At 44.8% G+C, this 27178-nt stretch overlaps 1 protein-coding gene across 5 annotated transcripts in view; it reads left to right on the forward strand.

The window, feature by feature from the left end:
- The window catches only part of LOC137792476 (protein phosphatase 3 catalytic subunit alpha), a 60913-nt gene that overhangs the window by 11163 nt on the left and 22572 nt on the right, over positions 1–27178 (forward strand). For all 5 annotated transcript variants that reach the window (XR_011078103.1, XM_068588176.1, XM_068588179.1 and 2 more), the window contains exons 2-6: positions 14717–14917; positions 23548–23672; positions 24228–24339; positions 24845–24990; positions 25795–25934. Coding sequence is in view for 4 of the 5 variants with exons in the window: in XM_068588176.1 (XP_068444277.1) it covers positions 14717–14917; positions 23548–23672; positions 24228–24339; positions 24845–24990; positions 25795–25934 (724 nt within the window). In the remaining variant the exon portion in view is untranslated. The remainder of the gene's footprint in view (positions 1–14716; positions 14918–23547; positions 23673–24227; positions 24340–24844; positions 24991–25794; positions 25935–27178) is intronic.

The raw sequence follows: 27178 nt of genomic DNA on the forward strand, positions 1-27178 counted from the left end.
TGAAGTGAGAAAAATTTGATTCCAAAATCTCATAATTCGACATTTCCTTACGTCTTACATTTCACTGGCAAGACATCATTTCTGTTGTGTGTTATGAATAGCTTCATCAACACACCTGTGAATATTCCAGCTGGTTCCAGGCTTGATTTTGCACTTGACGCTAAACAGGAACTTGTTCCACAATCCACGTTTTCATGCCGAGCTTCCAGTTTATTTGACCAATTATTGGTGATTTCTTCCATTTCTATTTTACTGTTGCTCAGTGGGATCTTTGTCTCTTTTTGCCCTTTCAAATGTCTGTCTGGTTGAACCTTTGTACAGCATTTTGCTTCCCATATTTTTCTTGCAAACCCTGCATTATACAAAATAACATCTATTTGCCTAAAAGCATTAAGGACAATTCAGAAATATTGAGTCGTACTCTGAGCCATCCGACTGTAACAAATCGAGCTTTTGTGTCAGGCGATCCCAAATATGAAGGTGACTTTAATGTCATGTTAATGAATGAGGTGCACTGAACTGTAGCTAGACATAACCCTGCAGAGGAACATACCAAGTAAGAACGTCTTTCAAAGTTTACAGAAGTGAAGAAAAATTCAAATAAAAATAAATATCTGCTTCAGTGTCTGGCCTGTAAATGTGAATAGATGTACAGCGGAGGCAATGCAGCAAGCCTTTGACCACAGCAGAGAAGAGTCTGGGATACTGCCTTCAGGCAGTCAAGCTGTCAAGTGTCCCTTCCTGAGTCCTGAACTTACTCGCTGACCGGATCCTCACGGACGCATGACCATCGCAGCAGGCCTCGGGATCTAGGGCCATGACCTCGAAAGCCCACTACAGCTTGACCCGCTCCACCCGGCAGCACCTAGAGTTTTACAGAGGCCCCGGCACTCACTTACACATCTTGTCTTTGGTTTGGACACTGACTGCAGGGATGGCTTTTGAATGTGATGCTTTAACTGCCTTTTAATCTCGCGGCTCCTAGTAAAGCCTGCACAGATGGTGCCTTCAGCGTAATACTCCGCTAGTGAATTTTCAAAGTGCTTTCCCTGCAGTATAGAGGTCAGACTGGCAGCAGAGAAGGATGATTTACTTTACAGTCACTTTAAGCCCAGAAGGGTTGCGTAACAGCGGCTACTTCAGGGGCTCCGTCACAGCTTTTCCTGATATATAGAGCTCCTCCACGAGGCCGGGAATGACGAGACAAGGGGTGTGTGTGTGTGTGTGTGTGTGTGTGTGTGTGGTTATAGCCCTTTTTGCTGACTCAGAATTCCTTTGGTCTTATAGGGAAGTAATTCCTTTGTTTCCCTCTCTCTGTGTCGTTTTTTTGATTTTCTTTCTTGGCAGTCAGGTGCCCCTGCTGGCAGGAGAACCCACCACACCCGCACAGTCATGGCCTAGATTCAGAGATGGGCTTGAGAGGTGGGCGTGGGCCTTGTGGGGCGGTGGAGGAGGAAGGGGGCTCTTAGGGGCCTTGTTGTCTTGGCAAGAGGTGGGAGGAGGTGGCTGGCTGCGCCATCCCATTGCCTCACCACCTGTTCACCAGAAAAACCACAGTCAGTCAGCCAGAAAATGAAAACTCAACCGCGGATCTCTTGGACACGAACGTTTGATGCTCGTGACAATATTAGATGTGTCTTATTATGCTCGAATCCTGATACCTGAGTGCAGTTTCAAATGCGGTATTTTACCTTTTATGTTAATTTCAACCCGCTATTTCTGACCCTCTCTTGTCCCCTTGCCCACATCGTGGAGGAATGCCGTTTCACATACGTGACGGGGCTATTCTCGTACGGTTGGGAGGGTTTGCCCCAGTTCGCAGATCATTGCGATAGTGCCAGGGAGGTATTCACTTTCAAGTCGAGCAGGTAACCTCCGCCGCTGAGAGGACTACCGGAAGGTGAGTTAATTAATGATGAGGAGCGTTATCTAGAGTTCAGGCTGTGTTTTTTTTATTCGGGTCGGCCTCCAGTCTCGTATGCTCCGTTTACCAAGTGTGGGTGCAAATATAGACTGGCCTCATCCCCTCTGTATGCGTCTAGTAATTGCATTCTAGAAATGCCAACATCTCGGCTGCCAACGAGCCCTCCTTGGGAGGTGCGATCGCGCCTGTTGAGGCATATTATCTCAGAGGCAAGCTGCGAATGAGTGCAGAAAAAAAAAACACTGAAGTCAGTTGGAGTTTCTGCAACGTAGCCACATTTTTCCATTCATTTGCATGCCATATTGTTGTATCAGATAACGTGGAATCCGATTGTGTCGGGATCCAGGCCGTTTATCGTCAGTCTAGATTTTTTTATGTGCGGGTTGAGGTATCTCTTGGGTCAGTGCTTGACCTCCCACAGGTAACAGCCAGATAGTGTGTGGATGGCTGCCAAACTTGATTTTATTTAATTTTTTATTGTACTCCACAAACGAGATGTGATATGCCGCGATGCTTGCGGCAAATGTGTCCTGCCAGCTGAAATTCCTTTTCAGTGTTATCTCCAGAGGGTTTACATGTGTGGATTGAAATATTTAAAAGGGGCTGAAAATGAAGAAGCTACAATATGACTCCTGACAGTTGACTGCAGTAGGAAGTGAAAAGGATAAATATATATATATATATATATATATATATATATATATATATATATATATATATATATATATATATATATATATATATATCCCTAACGACATTTAAATATGAATCCCAGGTGCAAAATGTTGAACTAATTCACTTACTGTGCTGACAGTTTTAAGATCAAACCGACATTTTAAAGCACTTATGCAAAAGTTGCTCCAAAACTGTCTGGTTTAAATATGGTAGCATCCTGCAATATATGTGTCCTCCTCTGTCATGGTATCATGTTAATACTGAGTTTTACATGTTTAACGTAGCGGTGAAGCTTTTATAGTAAAATATTCTGTTTTATTTTGATAACCTCTCGCTGAGATGCACACAGGGGATCTGTATCGTGTCCAGCTACTCGTCCGCCTGTCACCACACACTCCCAGAACAAGCATCCAACGAGGGCGCTTTGTAAAGCGGCCGTGTGCTCTCGGGGGTTATTGAGGAACAACGTGTACTCGATGGACCCGTGTCGCCAGTCCTTCCCCGATACAAGCGCCAGTTGACAGCATGATGGAGAGTGGCGAAGGGCTCGCACAAAGGTGGTTCTGTGCACGTGGAGGGCCAGGTTTTTTCGTCCAGACTGGAGTCCAAACACGCCCACCAATCCCTCCTTGGCTGTCTGACCTTTCTGTTTACCATCTGAAGAAAAGCTTGAAATTGTAGCCTCGGAGCCCTGCAGAAACCTGCCGCCATTTGAGACCGAGACCGGACACATGATAGCGGGGACCGTATGGGAAGCCGGATTGACTTTCGTTTGATCTATGAATGGCAATTTAGAGTTGTGATCAGTTGGCAGAGAAACATGACTTGATCTCACTTTGTGCAATTCGACCGAACAAAAACCAAAGCCGACAGCCATTTGATCCAGTGAGCATGAGTTGTACACATTGCTTTGCTTTGCGCCGGTGTTAGCTCATGGTCTCGCTTGAGCGCTGGCAAATTAATGATAAACCAAAGTAAATGAGTGAAATCACTGGTCGGCCAGTCATCTATCTTTCTCTCTCAATGTCTGCCATACGATAATAATCATGCTAATACAGTGTGGCTGCATACAGTATTGTATGGCTTATAGCCGAGTGTCTGCTTGTTGTTCCAGGGGGCCTGAGATGACAAGCGAAGTCATTCGCATGTTGCATTTATGCCGTGTTTGTCATGATGGCAGTCTTGTAAGCGCAGTACACAACACTGGGGAATATGAGGATAAGTGTGGCTGGGAAACTGTCTGGCTGTTATGTGCCACAGGTCCCATTTGTGGGAATAGCTTGCACACAGCCGAGCATGCACCCAAAGCACCCCGTCTTCCAGATCCTTTCAGCGTCCTCCATTGTTCCGTCTCTGCTATGCTCCAAAGCTGATTACAGCGCCTTCTCTAATGAAAGCTAATCCTGTGTCACGGCATTGTGGAGGAAGTGTGTGTGTGTGTTGGGGGGGAAGGGGGGTGGGTGGGTGGGGGGGGGTGTAGGCTTCAGCACAGCAAAGCTAGCAGGAAACGTCTTCTTCAGGGCCTGTCAGAGTGGCTTTCAGGGGAAATACCAGAGAGTGTTAACGTCTCCAAAAACCTGCAAATCTGCCATGTTTTACATTGAGATTGAGCTTTTTTCTGGTCTGTTGGCCCTCAAAACCTCAGCACTGACCAAAGGCATAGCTTCTTGGTAGTTGGAATTGACACATCTGATACTTAAATGGTGGTATTTTTTTTTGTTGCTATTCTGTCCCTCTAACTTTCACACTTTCTATTGGTCCCTTGCACTTTTATTTCCTATTTGCAATCATTTCAATTAGCCAAAGTCTTCATAGCTCTTGGATTTATTAGCATAGTTTGTCATCCAGGACAAGAGTTTTGCGTCAATGTATGTGGTAGCTTAGTAGCTTTTAAGGATACATTAATCAAACTTTCTCTCGCTGCATCAATGCAGATACTTCAACTTAAGTTATCAGAAAAATACCAGATACCGAGATACTGGATAGATAGCTGATACCAGTACTCTCTTTTCCCTCAAACACACACACGCATATCTGAACATGGCTTTTGATTATGCCAATTGAAAGAATTGGAAATAATCTCTGAGGCAAAATGATAGAATGCTCCAATATTTTCATAGTTTTCCTACATTTTGCCATACTTACCAGTTGAATTTTACATCGCTGAATAAACATAAAAGCCCCCCATGTAGCCGAGTGCCTTGGTCGGTTGAAAACTAAAGTAGACCCAACAGATTTCATCCAAGGACTGTAAAAGCTGTTGAAACCTTTATTTCCGCCCTCCTTTTTTGTTGAGAGAATAGATGATAGGTCCTTACTGGCACGGCTAATCATTTGCTGGAGACTATAAGTTGTGTGTAAATAATAAATCGGTCGAGACATCCCATCAGTGGACTGTGAGTAAGAGGGTGGATCGTTTTTTGAGAGATTGACGGTTGCCCTTTCCCCTAGCACACTTTTGTTTATTGTTTTCATCTTGACCCCTGATGCACTTTTATTTCACCGACCGATCTTTTCACTCATGACTCATGCACCACCCCCACTCCAGCCCCAAATAGCCGTGGTCATTTGCCAGCCTGCGATCCAGGTCCCTGCCGACCTTTCACTGTGTCATTGATCGGCTGCTACATCGATGGGTCGCCCCACCTCCCCCAGAAAAAAAAAACAGTGCAGGGACATCCCTTAGAAAAGGCCCATCCACCACTCCCCACCCGCCACCACAGCGCTCACCGCCTCCTCCCATCTATCCATCCCTCCATACATTTATCCATCCTGTTCGCCCACGCCTGCCTCCCACACTTTAGCCCTAACCTCACTAATTAATCAGGGACTTAGTCAGAGTGCTGTCTGAGCAGCGGTGCATTTTGATCACCTGCTGCTGCTAACGCTTTCTACATCTCTCATCTCAAATCTGTTGAGCCAGCAGCAGGGATTAACGTTTGCTTGTCACTCACTCTCGCATTGCTGTCGCACCGGCCGGTAAAACCCTGCTACGGGCTGTTTTGTGATGGTCTTTGATAACCCTGACAGCCATGGCAGGATGGAGGCCGGCCTCGGCTGTTGTGTTGGTTTGTTTGGCGTACGACCTGTCTATCTTAATAATGAGCCTCCCTTGTTAAATGTCATTCATGGCCACTACCACTGTGGAGACGGACACGCATGTTATTGCAGCGAACAGATGTGGTGTCAGATGCGCCGTCGCACTCCTTTTTCTTTTTGTTTCCGTTCACCACATTCTGCTAATATCTAATCTATTAAGCACGTTCAAGTGGAATCTTGCTGATAAGACTCCCGCTCAGATTTCCAGTCTTGGATCGCATTGGTGCAATCTAACATGCTGCCGGCGATTTGTTTTTTCAGCCAATATTGATGGATGAAAGATTAAGACTGAGACTCCACAGCGCTGTTTCCCTGGCAACCCTTTTTACTCACTTGTATCTAATATCTCTCCTGTTTGTTTAAGGCGATGTAAAAGCTTTCACCGCTGCAGCAGATGACGGTTAGCAACTCATTCAAGTACAGTTATAGTCCACTGGTAGCGTTAAATGAAAGCTGCAATTAGCTGTATTGACCACAGGGCATCGCCTAAAGTTGAGAAAATGAGCAGTTGGAGAAATTGAATTTAGGTCCTCAAAGCTTTCAATGCGTAAATGCCTGTACCAACAAATGTGTGTAGTGCAGGGTGATGAGAATAGAAAACACATCAAATTTCATTAGAATGTTGTTTTTTTTTGCACCATTCAGAGGATTCGCACGTCTGTACAAGCTTCAAATCGAGATTCGTGAACATGAATTGACTGATCGGAAATGATACGTTATTCCGGGAAATAATGGCGTGCGTGACGAATGTCGCGGTGTTGTGCCAAAACCTGAAAACCTCAAAAATCAAAATGATACTATTTATGTTATTTATTTAAGTACAGGACAGTTTATTTTTGAGACGGTGCACAGCAGCGGTATGCGTGCTCCATGTAACCAAAGCTGCCCAGCAAGCAGTGCTGAAACAGCACGCCGTAAAGCTCCACGGCGTACAAGTAGAGTGTTGAAATTAAAGGCATCTATTGAGTAATTTGAAGTCTCAATTTTGTAATTTTAGGGCATGCATTAATAATTACAAGAGGCAAATGAAATAGTGCAAGATTACATTATTAATTTGAGGGAAGGATTGATAACTTGTGTGCACAAAATGATTAATACCTGCTGGTCTCTGTAGCATTACATCTCTGATACAAGCCCCTTGAGTCTTTGTTGACTGTTCTGCTCGGTCCCTTTTTGCATTTATATTTCCTCTGAGGCAGCCACGGGGTTCTTTTTCCTGCCTTTTTTTTCTTCCCCTTTTCTCTCTTTCTGTCTCTCTGTCCTTGGGAGGGTGAGTGCCGCTGGCTCGGCTCTCCTTCCTGCCTCAACCACAGAGGTAACAACTCCAATCCCGCGCCGCTCAGATACATTCGGCAGACTCAAAAGCACTGAGCTTCAAAGCTGCGCGCCGTTAAGCGTTTCGTTCAGGGACGGCTTCTATCCCTACTAATGCATGGTAAAGAGGTTTGCGCCAATTTATAGGTGACCTTTTCTCCGTTAGCCCTAATTCCTGCAGGCCTTTTAAATCTCTGGACTGTCATCGGTGGCCAGATGGGAAGCTTATATGTTTCATAGGTTGACGTCTATTTGAATACATCTTCATATAACATAATACGTCTTTGCTGTACTGAGTCACATTGCGAGCACTCATTTGGATTCAGCGCGGTGTTGGAATCCAGTCTGTTTCATGCTGACAACTGCTCACACAGTTTAGGATACACATTAAAGGGGCACCTGGAACACCAAACGTAATTGTCGTCTTAAAGGGCAATTCTTTTCCATCCATTTGGGTGCACAATATTGCTTTAATGGATCCTACTAAATGTGGAGAATGATGTAGTCTATGCAAAGTCGGAGCAGTTTTGTTCACGGTAGACTAGTAGAAGCAGGTTGTTTCTGTTGGATTAACCTACCAGTTGTTTCTCTTTCTTGATTTATTTGCTCCACCAGTTGCAGAATGACACCCACAGTGGGTGTCATTCTGCAACTGGAATTTATACTGTGTTAATTGCATTGAAGGAATTCATTCATTCTATTGACTTGTGAATTATTGATCGGTCGTGCTTTCTCGACGCGTTGGAGAGGGAGGGCGGAGTTAAATGCAAACTGAGATGCCAATTTCAGACCTGACATGTAGACGCCGGTCTATCCGGTTTGTGAGGGAGACCATATTGCAAATAATTTATCACCTGGTGAATATAATGAGTTCTATGGTTCAGCTACTGCAGCTCTTTGTCGTCAGCAATGATATCCCTATCTTTTGCATTATGCATGTCAGATAATCAGCTTCTGAATGGACTCTGTGGGGGTGTAATAATGAAGCAGTGTAACTGCTGCCAGATGACATTTGAAGTTGAGGTGCTTCCTGATATACAGTATGTCGTTCAGTTTCCTACCGCCTACAGAAGCTGGTGCATTCTTTACATCCTGGTCTCCTAAACATATCTCGCTGTAATCGAATGCTGCTGTGTAATTTAATGAACAAACCCCGGCTATGGGTGGAGAGTGACTTGCACACTCCCGGTGCCCCATTCAACACTTGGCAGTCGTCCTCTTTGCTTCCACTGCGAGCAGTGAGGGCTTCCAACTGGAAAGAAGTCTTGAGATCTGTGATTTAATTTTTTTTTCATTTCTGCTCGGTCAATAGCAGATTCATCATCATGTAGTGCAGCTCCGTTATACTCTTACTCTGAAGCATCATCTCCCATTTATCCATATGCTGGTGGGTGTGTCGCCCATTGCAAACAAATACTGCTGCATGCCACTGCCTCGTTGTTCTGCAGTCTAAACTATGGATGGAATACTGAAAAGGCCGACCAGACATAGGCTCAGGGGCCCTTAGTCTTCACCTGCATCTCAGAAACAGACACAAAACGACCACAAAGAGACAGAGAATGACCGCAAAGAGACACCAAACATCAACAAAGAGACACTAAGCAACCACATAGAGGCGCAGAACGACCACATGGAGGTGCAGAACGACCACATGGAGGTGCAGAACGACCACATGGAGACACGGAGCAACCGTAAACAACACGCCCATGTGTTTTCATCGTTGCTTTGTGACTCTCCCGTTGGGGGTCATGTGTGAATTGGCCTTTGACGTGTCTCTGTCATGGGGCCCGTTGTGGCAGGATCCGTCTTACCTAGCACCGGTATTTATGTACCATTTGAGTTTCCGCTTGATTTATTGCACAAAGTTCTCGCCTGAGGATGGAGAGCATTGCACTATCGTTCAAAAAGACAAATGGATCAGATGGTGAATCGTGATCAGCATGACGGTTTAGATCCGACACTGCACTACCTTTGCATAATAACATTTGTCCATGCAGTCAAATTACTTCTGGTATTCTATGCTTTGTATGAACTGACCTTTGTTGCACCCGCACATAGTTCTGGACTCTTTGTTCTGCCTCAGCTCCCTGTTGGTCCTGCTGAGATTTCCACTGGTCATGCTGAGTCTTAGGGGAGGAAAATTGCTGGTGTGGTGGCTTGTCTGGTGGAAGGGGGCGGCTGGTTTGACGTGGGCGCTGACAACCCGGGTCTCGCCCGCGCTCCACGAGGGCTCCTGCTGCATCACGCACTGTCAGCAATTACTCGGGACGGGGGCTTGAGGGGGTTCTGGCCCTGGAATAGTAAGAATGCATCAGTTGTGAGCTTTCTCACCAAGCAGTCTGCTCCATCTGCACGTTGTTTCTCTTCAGGATTTTTTTTATTTTTTATCAATACCCACTCATTGGCCACAATGCTCGGGCAATGCTGACTTAATACAGCGGCAGATAACTTGCTCTTCATGGCCGTCTGGGGCACAGTCAATGTTTGCTATAGGTATTGCTGTGCAGTCGATGAAAATAAACTGGCACTATGGCTGCCCGTAGTGGCACTAGTTAGATATCGATCGACAGACCATATTGTGTGAGCGGTGCTGTATTATATCAATAAAAGCACTTCTTAAATGATTTTGGATGCTATATAGCACAAAGTATAGGCATCTTGTTGTTATGGAGTCTTTTTGTTTTTGCTCCCGAAATCTCCTGAAAATCACTGAATGTGACTATCCTGTCATGTTCTGTACAGTTTATTCTGTACTTAGAATGCAAGGTGTAACACACGCACACACACACGCACACACACACGCACACACACACACACACACACACACACACACACACACACACACACACACACACACACACACACACACACACACACCTTTCAGACGCCTGACAAGGCCCAAGAAGGAAGATGAGATCCAGGTATTGTAGACATCTGGGCTGTCAGTTCAGGCAATCACGGTTGCACTCCATGTTTTCCACTAAATGAAGCCCGGCGCTGCTTGGTGAGCTCTGCAACAGTCTGTCTCACTTTCTCCAATTAAGCTGATCTGTCCAGCGCCATATGACTGCTCACCTCCCGCTGTTTCATTCCTCTGAGGGATCGCATTAGCTCTGAACTACACCAACCTGAACATTTCAAGCTGCCGTCTCCCCACTGCTTCACAGCAGTCTCGATGTGATTCAGATTGCTCAAGAATCACACCCGAATGTCTGCTGTGCTCGGGGACAATTATTCTACTCACGGATGTTGCATGAACAAGGTGACTGCTGCGGTTGATGATCTGAAGCTTTTGTTAGTTCGAGACCTCACCCGCGGCTCTAATCCACTGAAAGAGGAAACCTTTAGATGTTGCTGTAAACCTCGCTGACCAACACAAGATGGTGTACTGTTGTTAACTTTCATGTTTGTTTAGCACACCCTCAAGACATTCAGAGGTGTCGTGGTCTACGAGTCTTTAAACATAACGGCTGACGGATGGCTTTAATTTGTATCTTGGCAAATTACAATGCTAATCTGAGACAAATTACCAGGGAAAGTTAAATCACACTGCAGATTGTTTTTTTTTTTTCCCCTTCCTCGTTGACTTGCTCACTCACTCTCTCTTTACCTTCGGTCTCGTATTTTTTTTCGAAATTGGAGGCTGCAGTGCAATTTCCCCGGTTACATAACAGAAAAGGAACAGGGAAATGGCAAAATTAATGATGGCAAAAGGGACCGGCTAATGGAGACCCTTTTTGAGTCATACTCCCGTACTTCATAGCGACTTCAGTCAGTTTATGCTCTCTCAGCTATCAAGCTCTGTCTGACAAGATAAATGCAACACTTGCTGTGTGGGGATGTTCTCAGACTGTTGTTTGAGAGAGACCATTTGTTTCTGTTTTGACGCGTCATTAGCTCATATTTGAATGGCTAATGACTGCAATGAGAAGTTTTTGGACCATATTTTAAAGCCATCGCGGACATAGCCATTAATTTTGAGTTTGATGTTGTTGTTTTTTGCTTTGCTTAATCCACACAGTGCCTCTTTAGCTCAGTGTTTTAGATTTTTGCCATGAGGGTAACGCCTTTTACTTTGGAGCGAAGAAACCCACCATTTAAATGTGTCATGCAATGCTTTGGCAGAAGTATCGCTCCTTGTAATAAGAGGGCTGTTAGAAATTCCACAGGGGGAAAGTTCACAGTGTTTCCATTGTCACGGGGGTGGGAAATGGAAGGGTGATGTGTTGAAAGGATGCCAGTGCACCAACAACCACAGCTTCCACGCCAGTTATTTCTATTAGACAATAATGTCATTCTTTAGTGTTTTGAATTTTCAGGACATGTTATGTTTTGTCACTTCAGTCGGCGGGAGCAGGTGTGGTCGACATCCACGGCTACGCCGACCGTCTCGACTCAAAGGCTGACCCTACGAAAGGCCTACGAATGTGCATTTCCAGCACAGCCGTGGAGGTGTTTCAATAACGGTTTTGAGGGGTGACGTTTATTTCTACGGAAAGCAAATCAAATAACCGCTGCAACCGTTGGATATGTGGCGTTACCATGCGTCGTCCTCATAAAACTCAACGTTGTTACCAGCCAGCTCCCCATTCAGGCACAATATGGTTGGTTTTTTTTTGGTGGAAAATAACTCAATTTCATTTCATAAAGTTTTTTTTTCAGTTTCGTCTCATGAAGTTCAGATTCAAGAACAGAGTGGTTGCGGTAGACTGCCTTGGGAGTTTACCTGTCACTGCAGGAATTCTTAATTGGCTAACAATGTGGGCTCAGGAAAATACAGTAACATCCATACCCTCTGCCCCTACCTGACAGTTACACAGTTCATAGATCTCTTAATCATCCAGGGGATATTTGTAGCACATAACATTGCAGATTCTGGCACTCCAGGAAAGACAGTAGCTCCAAACAATGTCCAATACAGTTCACGCTGCGCGGCCCCAACATCTCGGGGACCGATCTGCTGTCGTCTTTCAAGTCAAAAGCCCCATGGCCCTGGCCTCGCACTCCAGCTGCGCAGCTGGTGCTCAATGGAGGCCACAATTAATTATATCTCTCTATTTCTGAATGCTCCAGATAAGTACTCGAGACATTGGGGCTGATATTGTTTTGAAAAGACTGTTTTATTTTAGTATTCATTTGGCTTGAACAATGTGTATTTAGAACATTTTGGTCTTAAGTATGCAGATGGTGGTTGCTTGGTGGAAGGAAAAATGCAGAATCCGATTTTTAAATAAATTCTCACTTAATTTTGTCGGCTATAGGCAATATTAGTTTAAAAAGAATAAAAAAAACTTGATCCAGTTTTTACAGTACCCATTTCAACATACACCTGTTAGTCCACTTTAAATACTGCCGTCTGGATCCCAAGTATGGTCTGTCAGTAAGCACAGAGTGACACAGATACAATGCAGGTCTGATTACCACTGATGTCACCAAAGGGAAGGATGAACGTTAACTGAGAAACTCTCACACACACACACACACACACACACACACAACCACCAACTCCTCAGTATTTGCCACTGGCTTAGTGCATTCGTCACGCCTGTACGCTATGTGCAAAGTCGGCGAGTGGACGTTAATTAAGAGCAAGTCTTATGTTTTCGCTGCTGAGTTTGAAAGTCCAAAGGATGCGGCCTTTCATTTTGCCCTTTTTGTACCTGTCAGTGAGTAATATGCTCATCATTGGGGGGTTGTAATAAAGGGAATATTAACAGACTGGGCTTTTGTGTTGGCAGAGGCCGCTTTAGGTACGTTTTAAATAATGGGTTCATTAAAGAGACCTTTAAAAAAAAAAAAAAAAAGGTTCCTTTTTACCTGTTTGAAGTCAGCCTCTGACATGAGGTCCATTTTAAGGAATCGTGGGGTTTCTGTTCTTTTGTTAAAAGACCACACTTTCCATTCAAAGTCTGCTGAAAAACTCATTGGGCTATTTGCATAGAAATCGCGCTTTCGTTCATTTTTCTGTGCTGTGATTAGATCGGAAGGTTCACTTTTGAATGAAAATGCATGCAAACAGAATTCACGCTTTTGAGTGCGTCTGTTATATGCAAAATGTCTGGAGCACATTGAAACGGTGTGAAAAGCTATCTTTTATGAGCCACTAATTAAAGGCAGGATGAGGAGGATTTGTCTGTTGCGCTTTGTGAACACAGCATCCACATTTGGCCCCTCCCTCCCCCCGGCTTACCGCTCTAGCCAGTAGGGATGCACCAATACCGATAATGATATTGGGTCGACAATCATGTTTATATACATTACATTCTGGTTATTTTTCTTTTTTAATAGATAGTCATATATCTTATATATATTAAATACCGATGTCCCGCTGGGTTCCCTGCATAGGTCAATACTAGAAGCTCAGGTATTGCAATCAGCATCGGGACTGAAAAGATGGGATCTGCGCACTTTAGCGGCAGGTTTAGCGCTATTCCGTCTCGTGAGCTAATGAGCATTGTATTTGTGTTCATTTCAGTTAATTTTGTATAGCTGAGAATCACAAATTACAAACCAATTAAATTTGCCTCAGAGGGCTTTACAATCTGTACACGTACGACATCACTGTCCCGGGACTTCACATCGGATCAGGAAAAACGATCCCAAAAACACTGAAAACGTTTTCACAGGTAAAAAAGGAAAGAAACCTTCAAGAGAGGAGAATCCCTCTCCCCGGATGGACAGACGCAATAGATGTCATGTGTACAGAAGGAACAACGGACCAGAGTTACAGTACACTCAATGAATATGACAGAAAGCATTCATATAATAGTGGAGTAGGCATCCAGATAGCCACGATCCAAGTAAACAGGATCAGACGGGAGGATTTAGCAGAGCTTTCGGACTCGGTCGACACCGGTTACAGTGTCAGCCGGGGAAGAACAGAGCCCACAGGGGAAGAAGAGGCCGAGGATTGACAGCTGGAAAGGCAGCGAAATGGAAAGAAAGGAGAGAATGCAGACAGAGGACGAGGCCTCTGCAGAAATGCAGACGCCGCCACACACTTCTCGTGGGTCATACACGACGAGTGAAAGGGATTTCTGTGTGAATCTCTACATTGTTTTTTTTAATTTTTTAACCATATTCCTCTTGATTTGTTGTGGTTTTGGTTAGTCTAATTTCCATGATGCTTTCAAGACTCATAAATACGCATAACTTTACACTTTTAAATAATTTGCGACTGACAAATAAGTAAATGCACGTCAGCCCGAAGGTTACATCTCTCTTCATACACTTAATCATATACTTTCAACTGAGCATGTTTAAATATAAAAATACACATGCAACACTATAAGATGAGGCTAAAACCTTTTTTTATTCTGCGCTTCCTGTTCAAAGTGTAATTCCTTCTGTTGCGAATATTGCCACGCAAACTACAAACTGCGGAGGCCTGTTCCAAATATTGGAAATTGAATGACTCGCAGATCACAGCAGCGATCTGGCAAATTGTCTCAGAGGGTGGGCTGGAAGCACGGGAGGGAACGCTAACTCCCGCTCCTGTCGGGACGAGATCCCCTGGAAGGTACAAAGCACCTGCTAATCAAACAGCTCAAATGCCTTTTGCTCGGTGACGTGGAATTAACTGCATATCCTCATAAGCCGTTTGTCAATGAAAAACATGTGAAAGCACTGTAAATACGTTGTGAAAGCAGCCGCAGTGATGCTTTTTTCGTTCTTTCTTTCTTCTATTTTTTTATACCCTCGCAGCTGTCCCGTTCCCCCCGAGTCACCGGCTGACGGCTAAAGAGGTGTTTGACAGCGATGGGAAGCCCAAAGTGGACGTGCTGAAAGCCCACCTAACCAAGGAAGGCCGCGTGGAGGAATCGGTGGCGCTGAGGCTCATCGCAGAGGGAGGCTCTATTTTGCGTGCGGAGAAGAACCTGCTGGACATCGAGGCCCCTGTGACAGGTCAGTGGTCAGATATAGCACATGGAGTCCAGGACTGAGCTGAAATATTGAAACAATTTAGACTACCTGCAGAAAATGTGTAATATTTTGATCATCAATTATCAATTAGATTCATTATTTCTAGTCAGATTACTGATTATACACCGGTTCCACCCTTCCACATCGGGAGGATTCACTAGTCGTACGTGAATGAGCGTACGATCTGGTTTTATACTCTTTGATAGTTGGACAAAAGGCATTTGAAGACGTCACCTTGTGCTTGACACAACACAGATAATGAAAATAATCGTCAAATTTCAGGGCCGCTTCCCAGCTCCGAGGAAAAAAACATGACCTGCACTTGTGCTTGTTTTTCTGTGACTTAACAAAAGGATCCACTTTCAAAGATGAAAATAGGGTTTGCATGCAGACGTGGCAGAAGAAGCAAATTATTTTCCAACTCCCTGCTGCCTCGCCGTTTCATCCTCGTTCGTCACTGTGTTCTTTCGTCACTGTGTTTTCGTCACTGTCAGTGTCAGGTCTGCCGTGATGACAACACATTACTCCAAATCCCATTCTGATTTTCCAACATATTAACCTGAAATGTCTCCCGCAGTCAGAACTGTTTGCTCTAATGCAAGCGAGACACTTGTGTTTTTGATGTGAAACGCACACTCTGGGATATTTTAAGAGAGGAATGACTGCGTGCTCCCAGTCGTATGAAAACTTCATTTAGTTAATTAAGTGAGTCATTGTGCCTCGGGGCAACACGTGGGCCATGTGGCCAGCTGTAGCAGTGTGCTTTATTTTAGGAAACAGTTTGGTTCATCCAAACAAGCTAAAACTAACACGCTTGGTGACACTCGCTCAGTTGACTGCTTCATGCATGGACATTTAGGGTCTCAGCTGCCCACCTTTTGAACAAAGATAACATGATTATTTCAGTACGTATTAGTTATTAGAGTTACTAACCAACCCAGTGTAGCAAAAAATACAAAAACAGCCCAAAAAGCTGAACATTTTCTGTCATTTCTGGCTACTAATTTTTCCACAATATTAATGTATTTTCCAGTCGAGCTCTTATTCAGTCTGAAAAGCGCCCTGGAGCTGAAGTCCAACTCATGCATGCCCGCCTCGCTGAAAGAACACACTGTGGAAGGAGGCTCGCTGATGCATATGCACAGAACCAGTGCAGCTATTGTTGTCTTTCTTCCTGGTCAAGTGCCCTGTTCCTCCATTAGACTTTCTGATGAGGCGTCTTTGATGTTGTTGTAATCAGAGGCACAGACCTACTCAAAGGATCTATGGCAACCCATTATCATTTCCAAATACGAGATTGTTCTCAAAATGCAGTCCAGAGTGGCCTATGCTCATATTTGGCAGGCATCGTACTTACTTAAATTCATGAATGCACAGCCCTTTATGAACAAAAGTGTGGCTCTCGTGTGCTTACTGAGGCCATTATAATAATAGAATATTTTGTCTGGCTGTTAAAGAGAATGAAGCTGAACAAAAAGATGCAAACAGGTTGGACAAAAGCCTTATTTGCTGCTGCGGTCTTTGTATTTGCAGGCACACAAGCGAGGGATTAGGAGAAATCCTGTTATACATAACTAGATTTCCGATTTATTTCTTTTGCCATGTATAAGCGTAACTGGCTTTCGTAAAGATTTTTGAGTGATTCATGTGCATGACAAAGCACCACCGTGGACCCAATGTGTGGAGTTGCGAAGGTAAAAAATATCTGCATGAGAGTGTCTTCAAACAAATGAAATTCTAACTGGGACTGAACCACATTGTGTTGACCTTCCAGTTTAAAGTTAACGCCGCAAAGTGAGTCCATTTCCGCAGTGAAGCTGCGTGCTATTCATCAAACTTAAACACATGTGCACAATAAGGCCACGCTGTGATCTTTCTCAGAGCCTGTCCTCTCACTGGGCCGGGGGCCTCGGAGCAAATAGAGACGTTCCCTTAAAGTGACAGTGTTTATTACATAAGACGTTAATTTCAATCCACTTCAAATGTGTTCGTGCCGGATTCAGAACACGGCGCGTACAAGCGAGGGCCGTTCGCCCGACTCGTAAAATACCCGCGTTGCGACTTTCTGCCTCAACCTGATTGCAATCTCGTTCTTCATGTGTAAACAGGACTCTCACTCTGACCTTCCGGTGCGGCGAGGTTGTCGTTTGAATTCTCAGAAGTTCGCTCGCACCAGCCTAACGCGTGTTGATTTTAGATTCGAGGGCTGTTCAAACGATGGTCTTCAGCCAGCAAACCTCCTTCCTTTTGTTGTGTTACATGGAAACGGTGGACAGCTCCTGTTCTGTGTGCGAGCCGTGGATCCTGAGGAGCTAGCTGTGTGTGCCTGTGCGTGCGTGCGTGTGTGCGCGCGCGCGTGCGTGTGTGTGTGTGCACTTGTGTACGCGAGCGCGGCAGTAAAGCACTTCTCTTTCCCTCCCACTCAACACCCCTGACTCAACCCTTCTCCCACGCACGAGTCCTTTTCAACAAGGATTTTCTCTGTTGCGCGTGCTCGTGATCCTGCTGTGTTTCCCTCTCGTGCGTGCGCCCGGACTCTCGCGCCGCTCTCTATAAACATGTCTTTGTGGCTCTCCTGTTCCCTCTGTCTGCCATTTTTTTTTTTCCATCCCTCTGCATGTCACTCTCACAGACTGCTTCTCTCTTCCTCACCCCTCCATCCCCGACCCCCCCCCCCCCCCCTCCCCCCGCAACTCAAGCTCACCTGCAATTCTAACGTGACGAATGTCGGCAAATTAGCAAGTAAATATTTATCATCGACGTAAAGCACCGTGACAATATCGGCTCTCGCTTCCCCTCGCCGCTTCTCACATTCACATAGTCACTTCCTGGTCGGGCCAGATGGCAGGTAGGGCTTTCGTGGGAGGGGAGGAGGGAGGGGGGGGAGGGGCTGTGACGACTGAGCTGGCTTAGGCCACCGAGTACAAGCTGCTCCCATGGCCTTCGCTCAGCCATCGATCGACTCGACCCCCACTTCCACAGCCGCATCACCAGGCAACAGCAAGCTTTTACACTGTTCATACACCTGTTTCCAGTGCGGATGCTCGACTCTGTTGGAGTCTCTAACGTACTTAAACACTGTGAAACATGTTTTACTCGAGCTAAAAGTTTTTTGTTTTTTTTTCCAGGTTCGGGCTTTTTTAGCAGTAGCGGTTTGGATTTTCGATATTTCTTCTGAAAAGTGCAGAAATGTTAAGAACTTGGTTGTGGAATTTCCTGGCTACACTTTAAAAAGGTCTGACTAAGCCCTTGATTAGCATGGAAATGTTAGGAGTTGAATGTGAATGGGTCTCGCTCGGTGCAGAATTTCAAGGCCATTAAACCTTTTCCTGCAGATTGTTGCACGACAGCTTCTCAATGAGAAGTACACTAATGTGGATATTATAGCGAGATGGATAAATCGACTGGGGCTTATTTCTTTTCACACTTAAATATTGATTGGTATCGGGCTCAAATGTATATCCCCACCATGGTTTACAACCCTAGCTCCAAACATGACACTCAAACCCCTTTTAAAGAGCACGCAGAGTAAATCAGTATCATTTGCGAACCGATACATGAGAATAAACATATCTTTTCTGTCTTTTCTCAAATGTTTGAAATACTGGAACACTGGAAGTGTTGCCTCTTCACGCCTCTCCAGTGGCTCACACCAACACAGTGGTTTAAAGTTCGTTTAGCTCTTGAATGTCCGACTCTAAATCAGACACTGTTCCATTTATTGTCGCTGGCATGCCGGAGATAGCGGCTTGTTATAAATCACATACAGCTTGATGTTCATAACAGATTGCTAGCTCCACCCCCCCCCCCCTTTTTGCATAAACGCATGCTCTTAAGGATGTACACTCTCAGAGAGTGCCATCATAAAACCGGGGGTATTGTTATCGCCCAGTCTCAATCAAAACATGATCTGGCACAGTCTGGATTCCTCTCGCTCAATGAGCCCGGCCTTGTGGAGTGGCCTGTGTAGGTTCTGAAGCCAGGTTGTGTAATGCCTGCCGCCCACTCAATAGCTGCTGCCCGCTGATATGCTGCTACTCGGGGAGATCACTTCAGTGCACAAGCAGGAGATGGCCAGAACGAATTGTTTTTCACTCCAGATAATGTACTCCCACCTGCTCTTCTTATGTGGGCTCTGGTTCCCACCTCGCTTTTGTGCGTTGTGTGACAAGCGGGAGGGAGGCAAAGCACGTCTGTAGGTGTGCTGGAGCGATGGAGCGATGGAGCGATGGGTGGATGGATTGCGTGCCGCGATAAAGACGAGGCCTGAGCTGGAGGAGTGAGCTGTTGTGACGTTTTAGTTCCCCCCCCACACCCCCTACCCTTCTCGTCCACGCACACATGCACAGATGAGGCGACTGACATTCGCAGTGACCGTCACATTCGGTTCCTTTTGACCAGTGATTAAACTTTCGCCATCGCCGCGTCTTCCCCGCTGTTTTCTTTCGCTCGGCAAGTGACAGCGTTCCAAAAGGTCAGCTGGAGGCGCCGTCCTCCCACGCAGTGTGTTTGACGTGTGCTTCAGGTGAAATCGCGGCCCCTCTCCTACCTCACCAACGGGCTGCCTCCTGCAGAGCAGACTTCTGAAAGCATGACAATATTGTTAATTTCCCTGTGAGCCCTACATTGTCACAATAATTGCTCTCTGGGTGGTCATCCGTTTAGACCGAGTCGTACTCTCGAGCACGGTGAAATGTGTGTTTTTAGAAAAAAAGCGACTTTGCGGGGATGGCTGCCTGTTGCCTCCATCTTTCTACACAGCGGATGCGTTGCATTGATTCTATTGGTGGTCCTTTCTATCAAGTCAGCAGCAGCTTATATTTGTTTGAGGATTTGTTTCCATGGCAATAACCAGGCATGGCATCACACACTTTCTGGATGAAACCAGATGAATCAAGTTGATTGCCTAGTTTCATTTCATTATGACGTTAAGTAGTACATTAGCTCTTAAATGTTGCCGAGGATGAAAAAACACAAACAAGATATTACAACTCATATCTGCAAAGGGGGCCTTTCAATTTGTTCAGGTATTAATAACATGTCTCTCTAGCTTTAGTTGCTGTTTTTATGGCTATAAATGTGCTTCGAGTGTCCAATTAAAACTTGGTTTAACTTCAACATCCAAGTAGTTTTTCTAAAGTGGAGATCAACTAATGTCACAAGTGTTTCTTGTGCTTTTCTGAAGAAAAAAGAAAATAGAAGACAGTTCTGAGGACGCCTTACTTCTATCACTGAAAACAAATGTAAAAAGAGCTCCACTTTTAAGTTAAATGTTACTGATTTGAATTGAAGAATGTGAACTCCCTGTTGCCTACTGTGTTGTTGATAAAAGAGTCGGGGCATTGGTTAATTAAAGACTAACATGGTATCATATGGGATGAATGGAAAACTAAAAATCAGGGTAACAAACCTCAAATGAAGGTATGCTGTATTTATTTTTATTTTGTACATTCTGGCCTAGTCCACATGTACACCAGTGTGTATATTCCTTTTGCCTTCTTAAAATAGATTGTAGAAAAGCTCCGTTTCCATTAACCTGAAACTCAATTGAGGTTTAAATGGAAGGCGGAAACACTCCAAAAAGCCAGACGGAAACACCTGTGTGCGTGTTGTCAAGTTAATGAGTGCAAATCCATGACATTATTAATAAAATAGCTTCAATTTAAGTTCCAGCGTCGTTTTGGCCATTATTGTTCTAAAGAATCAATCGTCCAGGAACCGAGCGAGCGATCTAAAAACAAACCTGCGCCACGTGTTCTCACTGCAGTAGCGTTGGCTTGACTGCAAGAGAAATCTGACACAAATAACGAGGCTCCTTTTTTATTTTGAAGGCGGTCCCCACCGTGGATTTAAATCGTTACACAGTGTGGGTTTAATAAAAGCTGAATGGTTAAGCAGAGGTTTACGATACAGTCAAGGAGAGCTGATTCTCAGAGCTGTCTCACGGGGCTCGTAACTTAAATAATTATTCTCCAACGTTGTCCTCCAGCTCCCACTAATTGGGTATCTCTCTGAAAGACTTTCTCACTGACTCCTATTGTAGTTCTTCCTGCGACATGCAGTTCATGGAGCGATAAACAGCCTCACGCAAAAAAAAAAAAAAAAAAAAAGAAGGTCAGTGTCCTTTTCAAGTGAGATTTCAATGCATTCACCCTCGCGTTAATGACTCGACGAGCTGGAAGAATGGGTGAACTGCGGCGTTTTGGCATCAATCGCGGATGCCGTGCTGTCACTGCCATACTGCTCAAATTTGATATCGCTGAACGTTTCCTTTTGTGTCATTTGTCTATCGCGGCGCTCGGGGGAAGAAGGTGCTTTTTTTCCCAACTTGTTTGCTGAAGTGGAAAGGCTTTAAGTCCGGGGATTCAGTCTGTGATTTAAAGGTCTTGGCATCTGCTGCCCACAGTGCTAGTGGATATGACATCACTGAGGTCATGGTTGAGGCAATATTAGACACCACTTGACGGCTTTTAAATGAAATGCAAAGCAGTGCATCAGGAAAATAACAAAGCTTTAAAAGCATCGCAATAGTCGTTCCAACTAATTTGGTAAATTGGCCCGATAAACGGAACGGGAGAATGGGTAATAAAAGAGCTGCGGAGCTGAAAATGATTAAAGAGAATACAAGCCGTTTCCAAGCCCAGTTTGAACCCAAGCTAGTACTTCACTGAATAATCTTTTCTTCTTCTTCTTTTGTGTCCAGTGTCAGTAAAACAGATTTGACTATATTCTGTGTTAATTGTGCAAAACGAGCTTCTTCTCGGGGAAAGACCTCGACAGTACGGTCGAATGCCAGGGACTTACCTCAAAGGCTGCTGCCGTTTCCTCGGGAAAAATACCTGCGGATATAATGCCTGTGGTTTTTCAGTACACGTGTTCTTGTGCATGCGGGCGTGCTGATGACTATGTACTGAAACAAAGACGCCTTCTCCAAGCCTCATTAAAGCTACCACGTATTTATGGCGATTTAACTGGATCTACTTTCCAGCTGCAGGTTTCAGCTGGCAGCTTACAGACCTGCTGCGCGGTTAAATACTCTTCAGGATCCACGGTTGAGCTTTCAGGTACTGTTTCGCGTTTCCCAAACAAAGCGCAGTGCCAAATAAGAGAGAGCCGCACGAAATTAGTGCACGTTTTAATACGATTGTCTTGAATTCTGTCACAGCAGAACATCTGACAACCAGATCGAGAAAATCTTATTATGATGTCCATTTTGTGTTTTCTTTTCATATCCGGTGGTTAAATGCAACATTTGTAATTATGTATTTATTACCTGCGGTCTTAAAGTGGATGGTGGACCACATGGGAACCAACGGAAGACAAGTATCAATAATAAATTATAAGTTTGGGTCGATTGACCCTTTGGTCAATTTCTGAGCTACTCTAGAAAGGTTGGTTTTCAAACGCCCTTAAATCAGATGACCTCACATGCTCTCCCGTCAAGCAGCAAATCTTCGGTGGCCTCCCCGGAGAGTAATGGAGTATAGGGTCACATATACCAATCCAGGTTGAGTGATTCGCTGACCCTGATTTCTGACGCGGACGGGCTTGTCCCAGAACACTCCCCTGGCGCCGCTTTCCAACCGCCTGCAGTGCCGCGCGTACCGGGACTCCTGGTGACACCAGCGGAGTAACACGCTGTATTCGCGTGAGGCGAAAGCCCTCCGGGCGGGTTATCTGTTTTGTAATTGCTGTGACAAGTCCGATTTGGAATCACGGTTAACGATCCACGTCAAGAAATGGAGACGACCCCAAAAGCTTTCCAGCAGTTTCAGCCAACGGACTTTTTAGGGCATTTGGCAAGGATGCGCTCAAGTTACGAGCCAGTTGAAACACCTCAAGGTTATGAAGAGGCCGAAAGAGGATGTGGTGGAAAAGCGAGCCGCGGCCAGTGCTCGTGATTCCATTCCATATTGGACAACTGCTTTAATAATGAAAATAGTGTGCACTGAAGTAGTCCCTCTTTAGTGGAGAGTGGTGCTTGTAGGAAGATGGCAATAACACTTTGAATAACAACTTTGGCGGATCTCGTTGGGATTCATGGCATCGAACCACACAGAAATCCTAACGCGTGTCTGCCGCCGTAGATGGTCGAGTCTAAATTCCTGATCCAGACTGTGATTTGCAATTATGCTTTTCTGAATGGATTCAGACTAAAAGCCTCATTTTTACTGAAAAAGCTTCTGTTTTTTGTACTACTTGGTGCTGGCCAGTATTGTTTTTTATGTTACGTTTCCTCCTTTGCATAATTTCCTGCAGTAAGCGTGGGCCGTGGAGCTGACGGTGGGCCGTGCATAACGAGGCCTTTTACAAATGAGCGATTTATGGTAATACAAAAAAAAAAAAAAAATGTCACATTGCTTAACAAAACAAACTGATTAAAAAAGGAAATAGTGAACTCCAAGATAGGATGTTCTAATGTCGCTATGATTATGAAAAGCCACCGAAGAAGAAGAATCGTACATCGCCTTGGTGCTTCACAGCTGACAGGAAATATGGAAATAAGCAAATCGCCTCGCACCGTGTTCTAGAGGCTTTCATCTGTTGTTCCTCAGCTGTAAAAATAGCAGTTATCCTGATGTGCCTTTGTTCCTCTTTCTGCCTTATCCCAGTGTGTGGAGACATCCATGGGCAGTTCTTTGACCTGATGAAGCTGTTTGAAGTGGGAGGATCACCAGCATCCACGCGCTACCTTTTCCTGGGGGACTACGTTGACAGAGGGTATTTCAGTATTGAAGTAAGTCTGCGGATTTGTTTTTGTCCTCACGAGGGCCTAATCAAGTGTGACACGCCGTGTTTATTAATAGCTTTCTTTGAGCGTAGATCAAATCGGGCTGCAGATATTGGAGCGGTGATAGGCCTTGTGCAATAACTTCAAATATAGCCTGGATAGCAAATGTCACTGTGTATCTCAGGGTTATGTAGAGCGAGAGTTTTAATATGAAGCAAAATACACATATTTAATCTGCGACTGCAGATTGGAATTAACTTGGATCTGTGTTTCCTGCCATCACATCGCCTGGAACATTCTACTTTTATTAATAAAATATACTGTAATGGAGTGCGCCGTGCCTGTCCTCTGATGGTTCCTCTGAAGGATTGTCATCTCCTCCAGCAAGCCTGAACTATGCCACAAAGTGTTCTGCATGAATGTTTCATTATAAGCAGAATTGCTTGTATTATGCCACTCTGTGATATCGACAAAGCCTGACTTGACGGTTCATTTTTCATGTTATTTAAAGGTGACAATCTAACCGTTTCCCAACCCTTTTTTTCTGCTTCTTTGTTTCAGTGTGTGCTGTACTTGTGGGCCTTAAAGATCCTTTACCCAAAAACACTGTTTTTGCTGCGTGGGAATCATGAATGTAGACATTTAACAGAGTATTTCACATTTAAACAGGAATGTAAGTAATGCTTTGCCACTTCATTTCGTCCAAAAAAATTGTACCTTTTGATCTTGATTGAGTCCACGCAGTCTGTTATGTGACTCTGTACAGTGGGAGGAGGACAGAGTTATTCTTTCAAATAAGCTGTTTATTATGCATCGAGTTCAGCCATCGACCTCAAACGCTCACTTAAAAGTGCCCTCTAGCCGGGTGCAGGACTCCTTCCAATTTTTTTTCTGCCCTTCTCAATATTTACTCAAGTCAGAACTATTTATGTTGGACTCTGAGAGAGAGAATAAAAAAAATACAAAATACAAAAAAAAAAAAAAAAAAAGCTGTGAAATTGTGCTGTTTTAGAAAATGTGTTTGGGAAGTTTTACGGCACTTTGGAGAGCGTTTCCGCCTCAGTCTAGCACACTGTGAGCCCCAGTGTATGAGAGCGGTGTTTTGTTTGACTTGGCATGCTTACCTTTCCCTGCCCTGTCTCCCTCTCCCCCCCCCCCCCTCCCACCCCCCATGACAGGTAGAATTAAGTATTCAGAGAGGGTGTATGACGCATGTATGGACGCCTTCGACTGCCTTCCCCTGGCTGCACTTATGAACCAGCAGTTCCTGTGTGTACACGGAGGACTGTCTCCAGAAATCACAAATCTTGACGACATCAGGAAAGTATGTGTCTGATTCGAGACCTTTTTCTCGATCATTTCATAAAGCTACAGTGTGTGTGTGTGTGTGTGTGTGTGTGTCTGCGTGCGTGCGTGTGTGTGTTTTTAACAGCAGGTGGCTGTTAATGGCTTCAAAAAATACAATTGAAGCTTCCTGTACGCCTCATGTGCTTTCTGCATTCATTCAAAGTTAATGAGGAGATAAGTGTATTTGTTTTAGCACGATGGGGCTGCGAAAATAAAAGTATAGTCGCAATGCATGAAGTGATTCTCCCAGATGTGTCTCAAGCACTGCTCAGGACTTGGACACGAGGGAATGTAAGCAATGTCTGGTCCTCAGTCTGATTAAAAAATGTTGAAGAGTCAGATCCTGCTTTCAAACTAATTCAATAATTCCAAATGGATTTTATGGCTGCAATCAGAGGGCATGCATAATAGAATTTGCTCTATTGAAGTGTCCATCATGCTACCCATCCAGTAATCCACAAGCTTTTTGTTCGAGAAAAAGACCCATCCTCGGCTCAAAGCGAAGCCCTTTGTGTTAGTTGCTCCAAAAGAATGCCTGGCTTCAAGTTTTTTCACGTCTTTCCAAATAAATAAATATATTAAGAGAAAGCCTTCGAGGGACTGAAAGGTGAGCGCTGGCTTTGAATATGTCATCAGCGCCGTATATTCTCAATATTCTGATTGCAGCAGTCACCCTCCCAGAGACAGCGAACGTATTTTCCTCTGCAGCAGAACGCACACACTCCGTGTGCGTTTGTCCAGTCAAACACGGCTGACACGAGTCCCATTTTTTCTTCCACAGTTAGACAGATTCAAAGAGCCCCCAGCATACGGACCAATGTGCGATCTGCTGTGGTCCGACCCCCTGGAGGACTTTGGGAACGAGAAGAGCCAAGAGCATTTCACACACAACACAGTGCGAGGCTGTTCCTACTTCTACAGGTGAGCGTTCTGTCGATGTTTTATTACATTTTGGTGCTGGTCTTTTTTTTTTTCCTTCTTTTTTTTACTATTTAGGGAAATTTCAGAAAGGATTTCAGCCAACAGCCAGATAGAAAGCAGCTTTGATTTTCTACTAGCATTAACTAGCATCTGCAATGTTCAGTCTATAACTCAGACTCATATTGAGCCAACACTTTGTTTCATAGCGGATGGTGGAATTAAAAACGTATAATCAAAAAGCACATTTTCTCTGACTACTTTTAGGAAATATAAATCATGTACTGATTAGTTTTGGCTGTACAATCTGTAGCCAAAGACAATACAATGAACATTTTCCAAAACCGACGACTTGAACTTCTGTAATCATAAACAAACATTTTACAACAAAAAGGCAACATCCAACTTGATAAATCCAGAAACCCCGGCTTCCACATTTCCATTTCTGATCCGTTCAGTTTCTTCGCCCTGCAATTCCTCAACCGTGAGTAGGAGAGCGTCGTTTGTGAGAACCTGGCGTGCATCAGAGTGGTCCCAAAGTCTCCTCCTTAGACAGTCGCCAGTGTTTATGTAACTCACATTACCTCCAATTGAGCAGAGTGACTGAACAAACAGAGGAAACGCACGGAGCCGGCCGCTCACGCTGTCACGAAATGTAATGAACTGGCACATTACCACGAGGCACAGTGCTGTTTCTAAATGCGTTCGGCGCTCCCTCCACTCATTACGGCCTCAGCAATGCTTGCTCGGCCCCGGCGCGCCTGTGGCAAGCTGGCAGAAGTACTCCGAAATGTCCCGAGGCCCCTGATTTGCATCTTCTTCTTTTCTTAATTACAGGTGTTTCATAACCAGTGACTTAATAGTATTTTAATGTCCACGCTCCGAAATGAACTCCCGGTGCTGCTCTGTTGTGGATTCGTGAGGACGTATTAACCCTGATGGTCTCAACGTCTTTACGTGAGCCGTTACACTGCAGATCCACAACAGGTTCTTAGCCCACTAATGTCATCACTTTGCAGACGAGAGACCCAACAGAAAGCGTTATGTAACGCGAGGTATATGGCCGTGTTTTACCACCGTCCTGGTCAGCCTGCTGCCGTTTGGTCAGAAATTTCTCTGCAGTCTTGTTTTCATCAGTGTCCCCCGCGTCATCGGCCCGGGGCACAGTCGCTAATTGGCATCACGCTGGCACGCTGGATTTATGAGACAGTTTAAGCCAGCCGGAGAGAGAGCCATTCCTCAGCACC

The sequence above is a fragment of the Clinocottus analis genome, unplaced genomic scaffold, assembly GCF_023055335.1.
Source record: "Clinocottus analis isolate CAN_PGR_092001 unplaced genomic scaffold, fCliAna1.0.p SCAF_21, whole genome shotgun sequence".
Taxonomy (NCBI): domain Eukaryota; kingdom Metazoa; phylum Chordata; class Actinopteri; order Perciformes; family Cottidae; genus Clinocottus; species Clinocottus analis.